Source organism: Heterodontus francisci, chromosome 4, assembly GCF_036365525.1.
Source record: "Heterodontus francisci isolate sHetFra1 chromosome 4, sHetFra1.hap1, whole genome shotgun sequence".
Taxonomy (NCBI): domain Eukaryota; kingdom Metazoa; phylum Chordata; class Chondrichthyes; order Heterodontiformes; family Heterodontidae; genus Heterodontus; species Heterodontus francisci.
The window spans coordinates 10,979,754-10,995,046 of record NC_090374.1 but is presented as its reverse complement, the minus strand read 5'-3'; the positions used below and the strand labels follow the sequence as shown (position 1 = coordinate 10,995,046).

At 46.6% G+C, this 15,293-nt stretch overlaps 1 protein-coding gene across 6 annotated transcripts in view; it reads right to left on the bottom strand.

Annotated features, from left to right (window-relative positions):
* LOC137368887 (FYN-binding protein 1) overlaps positions 1-15,293 on the bottom strand; it is a 309,548-nt gene that overhangs the window by 67,070 nt on the left and 227,185 nt on the right. For all 6 annotated transcript variants that reach the window (XM_068029127.1, XM_068029131.1, XM_068029126.1 and 3 more), the window contains one exon: positions 9,564-9,627. In XM_068029127.1, coding sequence (XP_067885228.1) covers positions 9,564-9,627 — 64 coding nt within the window. The remainder of the gene's footprint in view (positions 1-9,563; positions 9,628-15,293) is intronic.

The following is a 15,293-nucleotide window of genomic DNA, read 5'->3' as shown; positions in this document are numbered from 1 at the left end:
CCGTCGAGCCTGCTCTGCCATTTAATAAGATCATGGCTGATCTGTTTCTGTCTTGAATTCCACATTCCCATCCACCCCCGATAATCTTTGATTCCCTTGCCTAAAAGAATATATCTACCTCCGCCTTAAAAATATTCAATAGCCCCTCCTCCACCACATTCTGAGGCACAGAATTCCAAAATCGCACCACCCTCTGAGAGAAAAAAATTTCTTCTTGGACTTATTAAAGGAAGATCCTGTCGAGTTAACTTGATTAAATTCTTTGATGAGAAGGTTGATCAACGTATTGCAGTAGATATTGTACATGTGGACTTTCAGAAGGCATTTGACAAAGTGCCACACAGGAGACTTGTTACGAAGATGGAAGCCCACAGAACTAATGGAACAGTAGTGCTATGGATATGAAATTGGCTCAGTGACTGGAAGCAGAGTGGGATGTTGGAACATGTGAGATAGACAAGCTAGGCTACTACTGTAGTTAGGTAGTATTTAAATATTTAGGCTGGGAAAGGGTCAAGAGAACCCAGGCAGCAAGTTCAGAATGGATACTAGACATACAGAGGCCGAGACAGAGAATTGCTGAATGTATTAGGTACAAAGGTCAGGCCCCTTGATTGAAATGTGGTAAACACATAAAAAAAGGGTCGTTATCTGCTGGGAAGCAGGAGACTAGGTTAGGTGCCTCTCAAGGGTTAGGAATGTTATGTTTCCTTGATGCAGAGACATGTTTAATGGTACAGCCACAGCTGTCCTGATAAGAGAGGCTGAAAGGTCAGAAACAGGTGATGTAAGGGAGTGGGGGGGGGGGGGGGGGGTTTGCGGTCATTGGATTAAAACCTAGGAAATTTGAGATATTTGGTATGTAGCACCTTCATGATTGGATAATGAGGTTTTCATTGTAAGCCAATTGGTTTAGTGAGTTTTGATAGTTTTTGATCAACAGTAGGGGCATGAAAAAAGGTGTAAATGTGTGTCTGTGTGTGTGTCATAGAATCGTAGAAATTTACAGCACGGAAGGAGGCAATTCGGCCCATCATGATCGCGCTGACCAACAAATAACCATCCAACCTAATCCCACTTTCCAACTCTTAGTCTATATCCTTGTAGGTTACAGCACTTCAAGTGAATATCCAAGTACTTTTTAAATCTTGTGAGCTTTTCTGCCTCTAGCACCCTTTCAGGAAGTGAGTTCCAGATCCCCACCACCCTCTGGGTGAGAATATTTCCCTTTGAATCCCCTCTAAACTTCTTTCCTCTTACCCTAAATCTAAGGCCCTTGGCGATGGACCCCTCAAGGGCTTTACTATCTAGACTCCTCATAATTTTATACACTTCACAACATGAACACTTGCACCATGTAGGAAATCCTGGACACTTCTCGTGGCTTGGATGACCATGTGTAGAAATTGTCGTCAGCTAGAGCAGCTTGAGCTCCGGGTTTCAGAGCTTGAGTGGTGGCTGGAGTCACTATGGGGCATCTGTAAGACTGACAACTTCATGAATAGCACGTTTCTGGAGGTGGTCACCCCACAGCCCAAAAATGTGCAGGCAAAGAGGGAATGGGTGATCGCTAAAAGGACAAGGAGGACCGGGCAGGTAGGGCAGGGATCACATGAGTGCATCTCGCTCTCCAACTGGTAATCAGTTCTGAATACTGGTGAGAGTGGGAGGGCAGGCAAAGCCAAGACCATGGCATGATGGGTGACTCAGCTCTCACGCACAAGGGGGGTGGGGGAGCGGGGGGAAGAAGAGTGGAAGAGCAATAGTGGTAGGGGATTCAATAGTGAGGGGAACAGGGTGCTTCTGCAACCACAGATGCTACTCCAGGATGGTATGTTGCCCCCCTGGTGCCAGGGTCAAGGATGTAATTGGGTGGCTGCAGGACATTATGGGTGAGGGAGGTTTTGGTGAACAGAAGTCTTGGTCCATGTCAGCACCAATGACATAGGCAGAAAAAAGGATGAGGAGAGAGATTGAAAAACAGGACCTCAAAGGTAGTAAGCTCCAGATAGCACCTGGTGCCACATGCTAGTGAGTACAGAAATAGGAAGATAGAGCTGATGGCTTGAGGGGCCGAATAGCCTACTCCTGCTCCTCGTTCATATGAATATTGTTATTACCCATATGCAATTTTAATGAATGAGCAATGTACCCGAAATGAATTTCCGTATGGACAATAAACTGAAGTTGAAACTGAAATTGAAATGTGGCTGGAGAGATGGCGCAGGAGGGAGGGCTTTAGATTCCTGAGGCATTGGGACCACTTCTGAGGGAGGTGGAACCTGAACAAGATGGATAGGTTGCACCTCAACAGGACCAGGAACATTGTCCTCGCAGGGGGCTTTGCTGTTGCTGTTTGGAAGGGGTTAATCTAACAAGGCAGGGGGATGGGAACCTGAGAGTAGATCCAGAAGGGAGAGAAGGAAAGTTGGAAATGGAAGGCAGAAAATTAGTAAGCCTTGGAAGGCAGAGGAAACAAAGGCTACAAAAGGATAGTCAGCATGGATTTGTTAAGGGAAGGACATGTCTTACTAACTTAATTGAGTTTTTGAGGAAGTAACAAGAAGGATTGATGAGGGTAGTGCAGTGAATGTGGTCCACATGGATTTTAGTAAGGCATTTGACAAGGTCCCGCATGGCAGACTGGTCAGTAAAATGAAAGCCCATGTGATACAGGGGAATGTGGCAGGTTGGATCCAGAATTGGCTCAGGGACAGGAAACAAAGGGTTGTAGCCAACAGATGTTTTTGTGAATGGAAAGCTGTTTCCAGTGGCGTTCCACAGGGCTCAATGTTGGGTCGCTTGCTGTTTGTGGTATATATTAATGATTTGGACTTAAATGTGGGAGGCATGATTAGGAAATTTGCTGAAGACACAAAAATTGGCCGTGTAGTTGATAGTGAAGAGGATAGCTGTAGTCTCCAGAAAGATATCAATGGTTTGGTTGAGTGGGCAGAAAAGTGGCAAATGGAATTCAATCCAGAGAAGTGTGAGGTAATGCATTTGGGGAGGGCAAATAAAGCGAGGGAATACACAATAAACAGGAGGATATTGAGAGGGGTAGAAGAGATGAAAGATCTTGGAGTGCATGTCCACAGGTCCCTGAAGGTGGCAGGACAGGTAGATAGAGTGATGAAGAAGGCATATGGAAAGCTTTCCTTTATTGGCCGAGATATATAATTCAAAAGCAGGGATGTAATGCTGGAACTGTAAAAACGCGGGTTCGGCCACAGTTGAAGTATTTTGTACTGTTCTGGTCACCACATTACAGAAAGGACATAATTGCTCTGGAGAAAGTACAGAGGAGATTTACAAGAATGTTGCCAGGGTTCGAAAGTTGCAGCTATGAGGAAAGAGTGGATTGGCTAAGGTTGTTCTCCTTAGAACAGAGGAAGCTGAGGGGTGACTTAATAGGTGTAAAAAATTATGAAGGGCTGAGATAGAGTAGACAGGAAGGACCTGTTTTCTCTATTTAGGAGATTTAAGGTGTTTGGTATAAGGATTAGAGGGACATGAGGAAAAACATTTTTACCCAGAGGGTGGTGGGTGTCTGGAATTCACTGCCAGGAATGGTGGTCTAGGCAGAAACCCTCAATTCTTTTAAAAGGTACCTGGACATGCACCTGAAGTGCTGTAACTGGCAAGGCTATGGACCAGGTGCTGGAAGGTGGGATTAGATTGGGCGGCTAGTTTTTCAGCTGTAATTTTTCTATGGCTCTATAGTTCTAAAATAGACAACAAGGGAGTCTGGCAGTGCTAAATGCGATATAATTTAATGCAAGAGGTCTAAGGAATAAGGCAGATGAGCTGAGAGCAGAGATTGACACGTGGGAGTATGATTACAGCTATTACTGATTCATGGCCTGAAAGAAGGGTAGGAATGGAAGCTCAACGTTCCTGGTTACAGGGTTTTCAGACAAGACAGAGAGGGGGATAAAAAAGGAGGTGGGGGGGTCGCAATATTGATTAAAGAAACAATTACAGCTATAAGGAGGGATGATACGGTAGAAAGATCATCAAATAAGGCCATATGGGTTGAACTGAAGAACAAAAAAGGGGTAATCACCCTACTGAGAGTGTACTATAGACCTGCAAACATCCAGAAGGAAATGGAAGAGCAAGTATATAGCCCAATCTCTGAGAAGTGCAAAACAATAGGGCAGTAATAGTGGGGGATGTCAACTAGCCTAATATTAACTGGGATCGAATTCGTGTGAAAGGTACAGAGCGAGAAGAATTCTGAAAATGCATTCAGGAGAACCTTTTTAGCCAGTATGTTGTAAGCCCAACAAGAGATGGGGCGGTTCTGGACTTCGTTTTCAAGAATGAAGCTGGACAGGTGGAAGGGGTATCAGTTGGGGAGCATTTTGATGGAAGTGATCATAATTCAGTTAGATTCAGTTAGTTATGGAAAAGGACAAAGATAGACCAGGAATAAAAGTTCTCAATTGGGGAAAAGCTGATTTTACCAAGCTGAGATGTGATTTAGCTAAAGTGGACTAGAAATAGCTACTCGAAGGGCGGCACAGTGGCGCAGTGGTTAGCACTGCAGCTTCACAGCTCCAGCGACCCGGGTTCAATTCTGGGTACTGCCTGTGCGGAGTTTGCAAGTTCTCCCTGTGACCGCATGGGTTTTCGCCGGGTGCTCCGGTTTCCTCCCACAGTCAAAGACTTGCAGGTTGGTAGGTAAATTGGCAATTATAAATTGCCCCTAGTGTAGGTAGGTGGTAGGAGAATATAGGAACAGGTGGGGATGTGGTAGGAATATGGGATTAGTGCAGGATTAGTATAAATGGGTGGTTGATGGTCGGCACAGACTCGGTATGTCGAAGAGCCTGTTTCAGTGCTGTATCTCTAAATAAATAAAAATAAGATAGATCAGTGAGAGGCATTCAAGGAAGAAATAGTGAAGGTTCAGAGCAAATATGTTCCCTTAAAGAAAAAGGGTGGGACTAACAAATGGATGTCAAGGGGCTTAAAGGAGAGGATAAAGAAGGAAAGGGAAACTTATGACTGCTAATGAGGGCTCAATTCTGCAGAAAACCTAGAGGAGAATAAAAAGTGTAGGATGGAAATTAGGAAAACAAAGTGAGGACATGAAAAAATAGGCAAGGAAAATCCAAAGTTTTTTTATAAATACATAAAGATCAAGAGGATAACTAAAGAAAGAGTGGGGTCTATTAAGGACCATAAGGGTAACCTGTATGTGGAGGCGGTGGACGTGCGTATGGTTCTTATTGAATACTTTGCATCTGTTTTCACAAAGTAGAAGAGTGATGTACAGCCATTGCAATCAGGGATGAGGGGTGTGGATAATTAGATGAAATTAACACAGTGAGAGTGCAAGTATTAAAGAGTTTAACATCTTTGAACATGGATAAATCCCCAGGCCTGGATGAAATGTATCCTAGGCTGTTAAGGGAAGCATGAGAAGAAATAATGGAGGCTCTGACCATCATTTTCCAATCCTCCCTGGCTACAGGTGTGCTGCCAGAGGACAGAACGACAGCTAACATTATACCATTGTTTAAAAAAGGAGAAAGGGTTAGACCGAGTAATTACAGGCCTAACCTCAGTGGTGGGAAAAAGTATTGGAAAACATTCTGAAGAACAGGATAAACCTTCATTTAGAAAGACATGGATTAATCAAAGATTACAAATCACAGATTTGTTAAGGGAAGGTCGTGTCTGACAATCATGACTGAAATCTTTGAGGGGGTAAAAAGGAGGGTCCATGAGGCTAGTGCATTTGATGTAGCCTCTATGGATTTTAGCAAAGCCTTTGATTAAGGTCCCACATGGTGGACTGGTCAGAAAGGTATAAGCCTATGGGATCCAAGGCAAAGTGGAAAGTTGGATCCAAAATTGCCTCAGATGCAGGAAGCAAACGGCAATGGTCAATTGGTGTTTTTGTGACTGGAAGGTTGTTTTCAGTGGGGTTCTGCAGGGCTCAGTACCAGATCCCTTCCTTTTTGTGGTATTTTTCAATGATTTGGACTTGAATGTAGGGGGCATGATTAAGAAGTTTGCAGACGATACAAACATTGGCCATGTGATTGATAATGAAGAAGATAGCTGTAGACTGCAGGATGATATCAACAGAACAGCGACAAATGGAGTTCAATCAGATAAGTGTGAGCTAATGCATTTGGGGAGGTCTAACAAGGCAAGGGAGCACAATAAATGGTAGGATACTGAGAAGTGTAGAGGAACAGAGGGTCCATGGAGTGCATGTCTATATATCCCTGAAGTTGCCTGGACAGGTAGATAAGACAGTCAAGAAGGCATATGGGATACTTCCTTTATTAAAAAGAACAAAGAACAGTACAGCACAGGAACAGGTCATTCGGCCCTCCAAGCCTGCGCCGATCTTGATGCCTGCCTAAACTAAAACCTTTTGCACTTCCGGGGACCATATCCCTCTATTCCCATCCTATTCATGTATTTGTCAAGATGCCTCTTAAACGTCGCTATCGTACCTGCTTCCACCACCTCCCCCGGCAGCAAGTTCCAGGCACTCACCACCCCCTGTGTAAAGATCTTGCCTCGCACATCCCCTCTAAACTTTGCCCCTCTCACCTTAAACCCATCCCCCCTAGTAACTGACTCTTCCACCCTGGGAAAAAGCTTCTGACTATCCACTCTGTCCATGCCACTCATAACTTTGTAAACCTCTATCATGTCGCCCCTCCACCTCCGTTGTTCCAGTGAAAACAATCCGGGTTTATCCAACCTCTCCTCATAGCTAATGCCCTCCAGACCAGGCAACATCCTGGTAAATCCCTTCTGTACCCTCTCCAAAGCCTCCATGTCCTTCTGATAGTGTGGCGACCAGAATTGCACGCAATATTCTAAGTGTGGCCTAACTAAGGTTCAGTACAGTTGCAGCATGACTTGCCAATTTCTATACTCTGTGCCCTGACCGATGAAGGTAAGCATGCCGTATGCCTTCTTGACTACCTTATCCACCTGCATTGCCACTTTCAGTGACCTGTGGACCTGTACACCCAGATCTCTCTGCTTGTCAAGACTCCAAAGGGTTCTGCCATTTACTGTATACTTCCCACCTGTATTAGAGCTTCCAAAATGCATTACCTCACATTTGTCCGGATTAAATTCCATCTGGCATTTCTCCGCCCAAGTCTCCAACCGATCTATATCCTGCTGTATCCTCTGACAATCCTCATCACTATCCGCAACTCCACCAACCTTTGTGTTGTCCGCAAACTTACTAATCAGACCAGCTACATTTTCCTCCAAATCATTTATATGTGCTACAAAGAGCAAAGGTCCCAGCACTGATCCCTGCGGAACACCACTAGTCACAGCCCTCAATTCAGAAAAGCACCCTTCCACTGCTACCCTCTGTCTTCTATGACCGAGCCAGTTCTGTATCCATCTTGCCAGCTCACCTCTGATCCTGTGTGACTTCACCTTTTGTACCAGTCTGCCATGAAGGACCTTGTCAACAGCTTTACTGAAGTCCACATAGACAACATCCACTGCCCTTCCTTCATCAATCATCTTCGTCACTTCCTCAAAAAACTCAATCAAATTAGTAAGACACGACCTCCCCTTCACAAAACCATGCTGTCTCTCGCTAATAAATTCATTTGTTTCCAAGTGGGAGTAAATCCTGTCCCGAAGAATCATCTCTAATAATTTCCCTACCACTGACGGAAGGCTCACTGGCCTATAATTTCCTGGATTATCCTTGCTGCCCATCTTAAACAAAGGAACAACATTGGCTATTCTTCAGTCCTCTGGGACCTCATCTGTAGCCAATGAGGATACAAAGATTTCTGTCAAGGCACTCAAACGCAAAACACAGTGTCTAACATTAGGTGTGATTCCGCGATTAGACAACATTTGCTAAATAATCCACAGTGTGTTAAGAATTACGCTGACAACCAATTTAAGATTGTCAGTAGGGCTCGCAGTGTGGTTCATTTGTGCGTACTGGAAGCTACATATATTAATACACAGGGCCCTGCTCTTTGCAGACAGAAAGAACATGTACAAACATTGCGCCTGTTTCAGCTGAACAAAATAAGTGACAGCCATTCGCTGGTTCATTCCTCAGGGCAATGCCTTGACTAATCAGAGTCCAACTGCCTGGTTTAACTTTTAAACTAAGCTTGGCAGTTAACTGTCAGTCAATGTAAACTGGTGCATTCGCCATGTCAACGCCTCTACCAATCAGAGTTCATCTGCTAACCAACCAATCAGCACTCTCTTCTCATGCAGTACAAGTTGTTGTTTTTTCCCTTACATTGGTTATTCTTACAATTGTCCTGAGTGCAAGATGAAAAGCTTTGACAACATGTCTCTATTTTCAGCAATACTCAAATTCTGTACCACTAAACAACTAAAATTCTCTTGATTTGGTGATCACTGCCCTTTTATTGGCTGCCATCTTCAGATACATATTACAAGTAGGTGGAGAAGTTGCACAAACATTGACCATCACCAGTTAAACGGTCTTGCGACAATAGCAGTGTGAGAAATGGTCCGTCTTCTTATTGCTGATTTTTTGTCTGCTTCACCTCAATAACCATAATAACAATCCTCTCCTTGAGTTTCATGGGTTTTTGGCTGAATTTGCACTCCTAACACAGTGTGAATCCACAGAGGTTATCCGATAAAGCCCATCTACCATTCTGTGACACATTGTAGCTAGTTCTAGTTCTGTCGAAAAAAGTAATTTGCATTGGCATTGCATACTATTTTGCTTGCTAGCTAGCTAATACAGTTGTGCTGCTCTCCATTGATGTTTGTATGCTTAGCGACTTTATTTACAGAGGAAAAAATGTTTTAAATCGGACTGTGTTTTGATGGCATTAGATTGGCTATACACTTTATATGAAGATTAATTTCCTCCATGTACGTGGCTGAGTCAATAATTTTGTCAAATATCTGTGGTGCAACATGTCAGTGCCTATTCTTGATGGTTAGGCCTCAGCTGGAGTATTGTGGACAATTCTGGGCACCATACTTTAGGAAAAATGTAATGGCCTTAGAAAGGGTACAGAGGATGTTTATCAGGATGTCATCAGGGATGAGGGACTTCATTTATGAGCATAGAATGGAAAGGTTAAAACTGTTCTCCTTGGATCAAGGACAGTTAAGGGTGACCAAATAGAGCCTTTCCAGATGATGATGGGTTTTGATGGAACAGATAAAGTCTGTTTCCTCTGGTGAGTGAGTCACTAACAGAAGGTCAAGGATTCAAAATCATTGGGAAAACATCTAAAGGGGAGATGAGGAGAAGGTTTTTCACTCAGAATTGTTGTGGAATCTGAACGCTTGACCCGAAAAGGTGGTGGAAGCTGTTTGCATAAATAATTTTTAAAGGAAATTGGCAGGTACTAGATGAGGAACTTACAGGATTATAAACGTAAAGCAGGAGTGTGGAACTAAGCACGACTGTTCTGTCAAAGAGTCAGCACATGCAGAACGGGCTGAATGGTCTCCTTCTGTACTGTATGTTTCTATGATTCTTATTTCTATTAAGCAGCACTGCTACGTTTAGCTGATATACACTTAGTTAGGGTAGATTGTACCTGAATTCAGGAGGCGGAGGTGGGAATTCTTCAGCACCAACATCATCGTAGACATCTTCCCCCTCTGTGGGAGAAAACAAGAGTCAACGAGCAGAAAGTCCAACAAGACCAGCAAGAATAAAAGATGCCTTCGAGCAGAAAGACCACAGTCATCAACCACATGTTGCACAAGTACTGCAGGCTGTTGTAGAACATCAGCCAAGTAGCATCGACCATGACCCAATTGGTTTATTTTGCATAAGCCATTGCTCCCTAAAGTCTATTCCTTTTTATACGAGTTTAGCTTTTCTTTTCAGCATTGAGTAAAGTGGCTGGAGTGACATGAATACTGCCAGAATGACAGAGTCAGTGAGAAACACAGAGAAAGAAAGATCATCACCCCAGCTCCTCTTCAACATGACCGTTAACTGCTTTTACTGAGCAACTTCTATCCACTCTTCTGTGGGAAAGATGCTTCTCGAGTCCCGCTTGAGATCTGTAGACTTTGTACATGTCACTTGCGGTTTTAATTGAGTAGCATGCTTACAATTATATCATTTATGCCCCTCAGTGTTTAAAAAGCTGAAGATACAGAACTCAAAGGGATGGTCCATTACAAACTGGCCTTCATTGTTCTCTGTCAAGCTTCAACAGTCTCAAACCAAATCCCACTGAGCACTGACCCACAGTGTACAGCTCCCCTTAACTGGGCACGAATTGATGGTAAATTGGTAATATTGCTTGGGGAGCGATGAGAATAGCTAGCTGGGAAATTGGAAAATGCCTTACAGGAGCAGAAAGGGCTGCTCATCTGAGCCACATTGATGGGAAAATGTAGAGGGAGCTTTACTCTGTATCTAACCCATTATTTTTTTTTTCTGTATCTTTTTTTTGAAGATGGCCTTTATACCCCAGGCCCCTTTTATGTATTTTATGCCGAGGGGGCCTTTATTCCTCAGGCCCCCCCCTTGTATACATTTTTAAGTAAATAACTTTATTAAAAATAATACAAAACTCAAATTAAAATTCCATTTTTGGCATTGATGATGGACTCCAGCCCCTGCGGTGCCCGCCGGTCGCGAAAGGCCTCAAGCGTGCCGGCGGACACCGCATGCTCCTTCTCCAGGGACACCCGGGCATGAATGTAACCGCGGAAGAGGGGCAGGCAATCAGGGTGGACAGACCCCCGATGGCCCACTGCCTGGACCTGTGAATTGCAACCTAGGCCAGGCCCAGGAGCAGATCGATGAGGAGATACTCCTCCAGGCCCATGCCCCTCTGCACCGGGTGCCCAAAGATCAGGAGCGTGGGGCTGAAGTGCAGCCAAAATTTGACGAGCAGCCCCTTTAAATACTCCAACAGGGGCTGCAACCTCGCACACACCATATATACGTGGAGCACGACTCGTCCAGGCCACAGAAATTACAGGCGGCCTGGGAGTCAGTGAACCTACTGAAAAGTCTATTGCACGGGACTGCCCTGTGCAACATCCTCCACCCCAGGTCCCTGACATAAAGGAGGAGGACTCCTCATAGAGAGACCTCCACCGGGGTTTCCCCTCGCTGCCAGATGGCAACACAGACCGCCACGGTGTGTCCAGCCAGCAGACGAGGGCGAGGAAGTGGAGAGTGTGCAGGAGCAGCCCGTACAGGAAACCACTCAGCACAGTGTGGAATGGCAGGGAGGGCATTCCCGAGAGGCAGCTGGAGTTGTGTGGGACCGGCTCTCGAGGAGGATTTTGGGGCCTTGGTCCGATGAGCAGCTCTGGCTAAGCAGCAGTCAGCTCGGCCGGGAGCGGTCTGCACTCCCGAGCCCCCTCGTCACCTGCAGTGAGGGGCGTCCCGGGGGCTTCGGCTATTCCTCCGCCCATCGGTCCGTCCCCGGAGCTGGCTGCCCGACAGCAGAGGCGCTCTCCTCCGCCCTGACTGGAGGCGACCATGTTCCAGACTCTGAATAGATCCTGGTAAAAGACAGGCAACTCCCTCAGAAAGGCGCGGCTAACGTTCTTCACCGGGAGCTGCGTGTTGTCTTGAAGACAGTGCCCCTGGCGGAAGAAATGCGTTGCCAGCGCACACCATCTAGGAGGATGCTCGATGTACAGGTATCTCTGCAGGGTCCGAAGGCGAAGAGTCGTAGCTTGGGTGCGGACGCACATCAGCGACTGGCCACCCTCCTCAATCGGGAAACTCAGGACTGCGGCAGAGACCCAGTATTTGCTCTTGGCCCAGAAGAAATCGACGAGTTTCTTCTGGATCTTAGTGACAAATGCAGATTGTGGGGCCAAAGTGACCAACCGGTACCACAGCATCATTGAAACATAGAAACATAGAAAATAGGAGCAGGAATAGGCCATTCGGCCCTTCGAGCCTGCTCCGCCATTCATTATGATCATGGCTGATCATGCAACTCAGTAACCTGTTCCCACTTTCTCCCCATATCCTTTGATCCCTTTCGTCCAAAGAGCTATATCTAACTCCTTCTTGAAAACATACACTATTTTGGCCTCAACTGCTTTCTGTGGTAGTGAATTCCACAGGCTCACTACTCTCTGGGTGAAGAAATTTCTCCTCATGTCAGTCCTGAAAGGTTTACCCCGTATCCTTAGACTATGACCCATTTCTGGAGTCCACCACCATCGGGAACATCCTTCCTGCATCTACCCTGTCAAGTCCTATGAGAATTTTAGAGGTTTCTATGAGATCCCCCTCACTCTTCTGAACTCCAGCAAATATAATCCTAACCGACTCAATCTCTCCTCATAAGTCAGTCCTGCCATCCCAGGAATCAATCTGGTAAACCTTCGCTGCATTCCCTTTATAGCAAGAACATCCTTCCTCAGATAAGGAGACCAAAACTGCACACAATATTCCAGGTGTGGCCTCACCAAGGCCCTGTATGATTGCAGCAAGACATCCCTGCGCCTGTACTCGAATCCTCTCACTATGAAAGCCAGCATAGCATTTGCCTTTTTTACCACCTGTTGCACCTGCGTGCTTACCTTCAATGTCTGGTGTACAAGAACACCCAGGTCTTATTGCATATTCCCCTCTCTCAGTTTATAGCCGTTCAGATAATAATCTGCTTTCTTGTTTTTGCTACCAAAGTGGATAACCTTACATTTATTCACATTATACTGCATCAGCCATGCATTTGCCCACTCATTTAACTTGTCCAAATCACCCTGAAGCCTCTCTGCATCCTCCTCACAACTCACCCTCCCACCCAGTTTTGTGTCATCTGCAAATCTGGAGATATTACATTTAGTTCCTTCATCTAAATCATTAATATATATTGTGAATAGCTGGGGTCCTAGCACCAATCCCTGCGGGTGCCCACTAGTCACTGCCTGCCATTCCGAAAAAGACCTATTTATCCCTACTCTTTGTTTCCTGTCTGCCAAACAATTTTCTATCCATCGCAATACACTACCCCCAATCCCATGCGCTTTAATTTTACATGCTAATCTGTTATGTGGGACTTTGTCGAAAGCCTTCTGAAAGTCCAAATAAACCACATCCACTGGTTCCCCTTCATCAGCTCTACTAGTTACATCCTCGAAGACCTCTAGTAGATTTGTCAAGCATGATTTCCCTTTCGTAAATCCATGCTGACTCTGTCTGATTCTACCACTGTTCTCCAAGTGCTCTGCTATAAAATCTTTGGTAATGGACTCTAGAATTTTCCCCACCACCGACGTCAGGCTGACTGGTTTATAATTCCCTGTTTTCTCTCTACCTCCCTTTTTAAAGAAGTGGGGTTACATTAGCTACCCTCCAATCTGTAGGAACTGTTCCAGAGTCTATAGAACCTTGGAAGATGACCACTAATGCATCTACAATTCTAGGGTCACTTCCTTAAGTTCTCTGGGATGTAGATTATCAGACCCTGGGGATTTATCGGCCTTCAATCTTCCCCAATTCCCCAAGGAATTCCCTTCAATTCCTCCAACATCATTTCTCTACTAATACTGATTTCCTTCAGTTCCTCCCTCTCACTAAACCCTGTGTTCCCCAACATTTCTGGTATGATATTTGTGTCCTCCTTTGTGAAGGCAGAACCACTAGTTGGTTTATGACCAGTGCTTGGCCCCTGTAGGAAAGCACTCGAAGCAGTCCTGTCCAGCGCCCCAGCTGAGTGGTGACTTTCGCCTCCAACCCCTGCCAGTTTGCCGGCTAGGCTTCCTCAGCGGGGCTAAGGTGGATTCCCAGATAGAGCAGGTGCTTGGTGCTCCATACAGAAGGTGTCAAATCCTCTGGCAGGGAGTCCACCCGCCACTGACCCACCAGGACTCTGGAACATTTCTCCCAATTGATCCTTGTGGAAGCCTGCTGGCAGTCGCGCATCCTCCGCAAGTCAACGGGATCTGTGACGGCGAGGAGCACGTCATTGGTGTAAGCCAAAAGGACGACCCGCATGGCAGAACCAAACCTGTCAACCTCCTGTGAAGCTCCAGGAACAGCTCCATGCAGATAGTATATAATTGGCCAGACAAGGGGCATCCCTGACACACTCCTCTCCCAAAGCGAGGGGGAGCTGTCAAGGACCCGTTAACTTCAACCAGACACTCTGCGGAGGCATATAAAAGTTGGACTGGGCCACAAAATGTGGCCCGGTCCAAAGGCGCACAGAGTCCCGAAAAGATATTCGTGATCCACCCTGTCGAATGCCTTCTCCTGATCGAGGGAGAGAAAGGCGACCGACAGACTAGTCCTTGGGAAAGGTGGATCAAGTGGATATTGTCCTGGATGGAGCGGCCCGGGACCGTGTAGGACTGGTTGGGGTGGATTATGTGGGCCAGCACGAAGCCCAGGCAGGTAGACATAGCCCGGGCAAAGATCTTATAATCCGTGCTGAGGAGGGAGACCTGACGCCAGTTCTTAAGCAGGCGGAGATCGCCCCTCTTCGGCAACAGGACGATGACCGCCCTGCGCCACGAGAGGGGCATCTCCCCGGTCACCAGGATTTCCCCCAGAACCTGCACGTAATCGCCCCCCAGGACGTCCCAGAATGCCCTGAGGAACTCCACAGTCAGCCCGTCCAGCCCTGGGGATTTGCCCCTTGAGAGCTGGAGGAGGGCGCTGGTCAGCTCACCAATGTGAGCGGAGCCTCCAATCCTTCGGCGCCCTCCAGGCTGACCTTCGGCAGGTCCTCCCACAAAACACTAGGCGCATCCTCGCTGGACCGCTGGATCCGGAGAGAACAAAGCACTGTAATAAGTACGGACCAGGAGGCCCATTCCCTCCAATTCATGATGGAGGATCCGTCGTCGGCCAGCAGCTCGACGAGCAGCTTACGGACCCCCTGCCATTTTTCCAGCGAGTAGAAGCGCAGTCCAAATCTTCCAGGATCTGAATCCGCGACCTCACGTACGTGCCTTGGAACTTTATGAGCTGCAGGTCCCTCAGCGCGCCCTTCTTCTCTTTGTACTCCTGCCACAGGGCCGGGTCCGCGACGGACCGACCGATGCAGGAATGCAGGACAAGCACCTCCCTCTCCAGGCGCCCGATCTCGGCTTCCTGCCTCTTGGTCAACCCCTTCAGGTACTGCTGACAGAAGACACAGATATGAATCTTGCCCACATCCCATCATAGCCTCAAGGAGGGGAAGCTCCCCTGCTTCCTTCTCCAGTCGGCCCAGAATCAATGGAATGAGAGTCCCAGAATCGCTCGTCCACCAGCAGCCGGTTGTTAAAGTGCCAGTATGCGGACCCCGCCTGCATGCAGAGTGGAGTGAACTCCGCCCATACCAGGT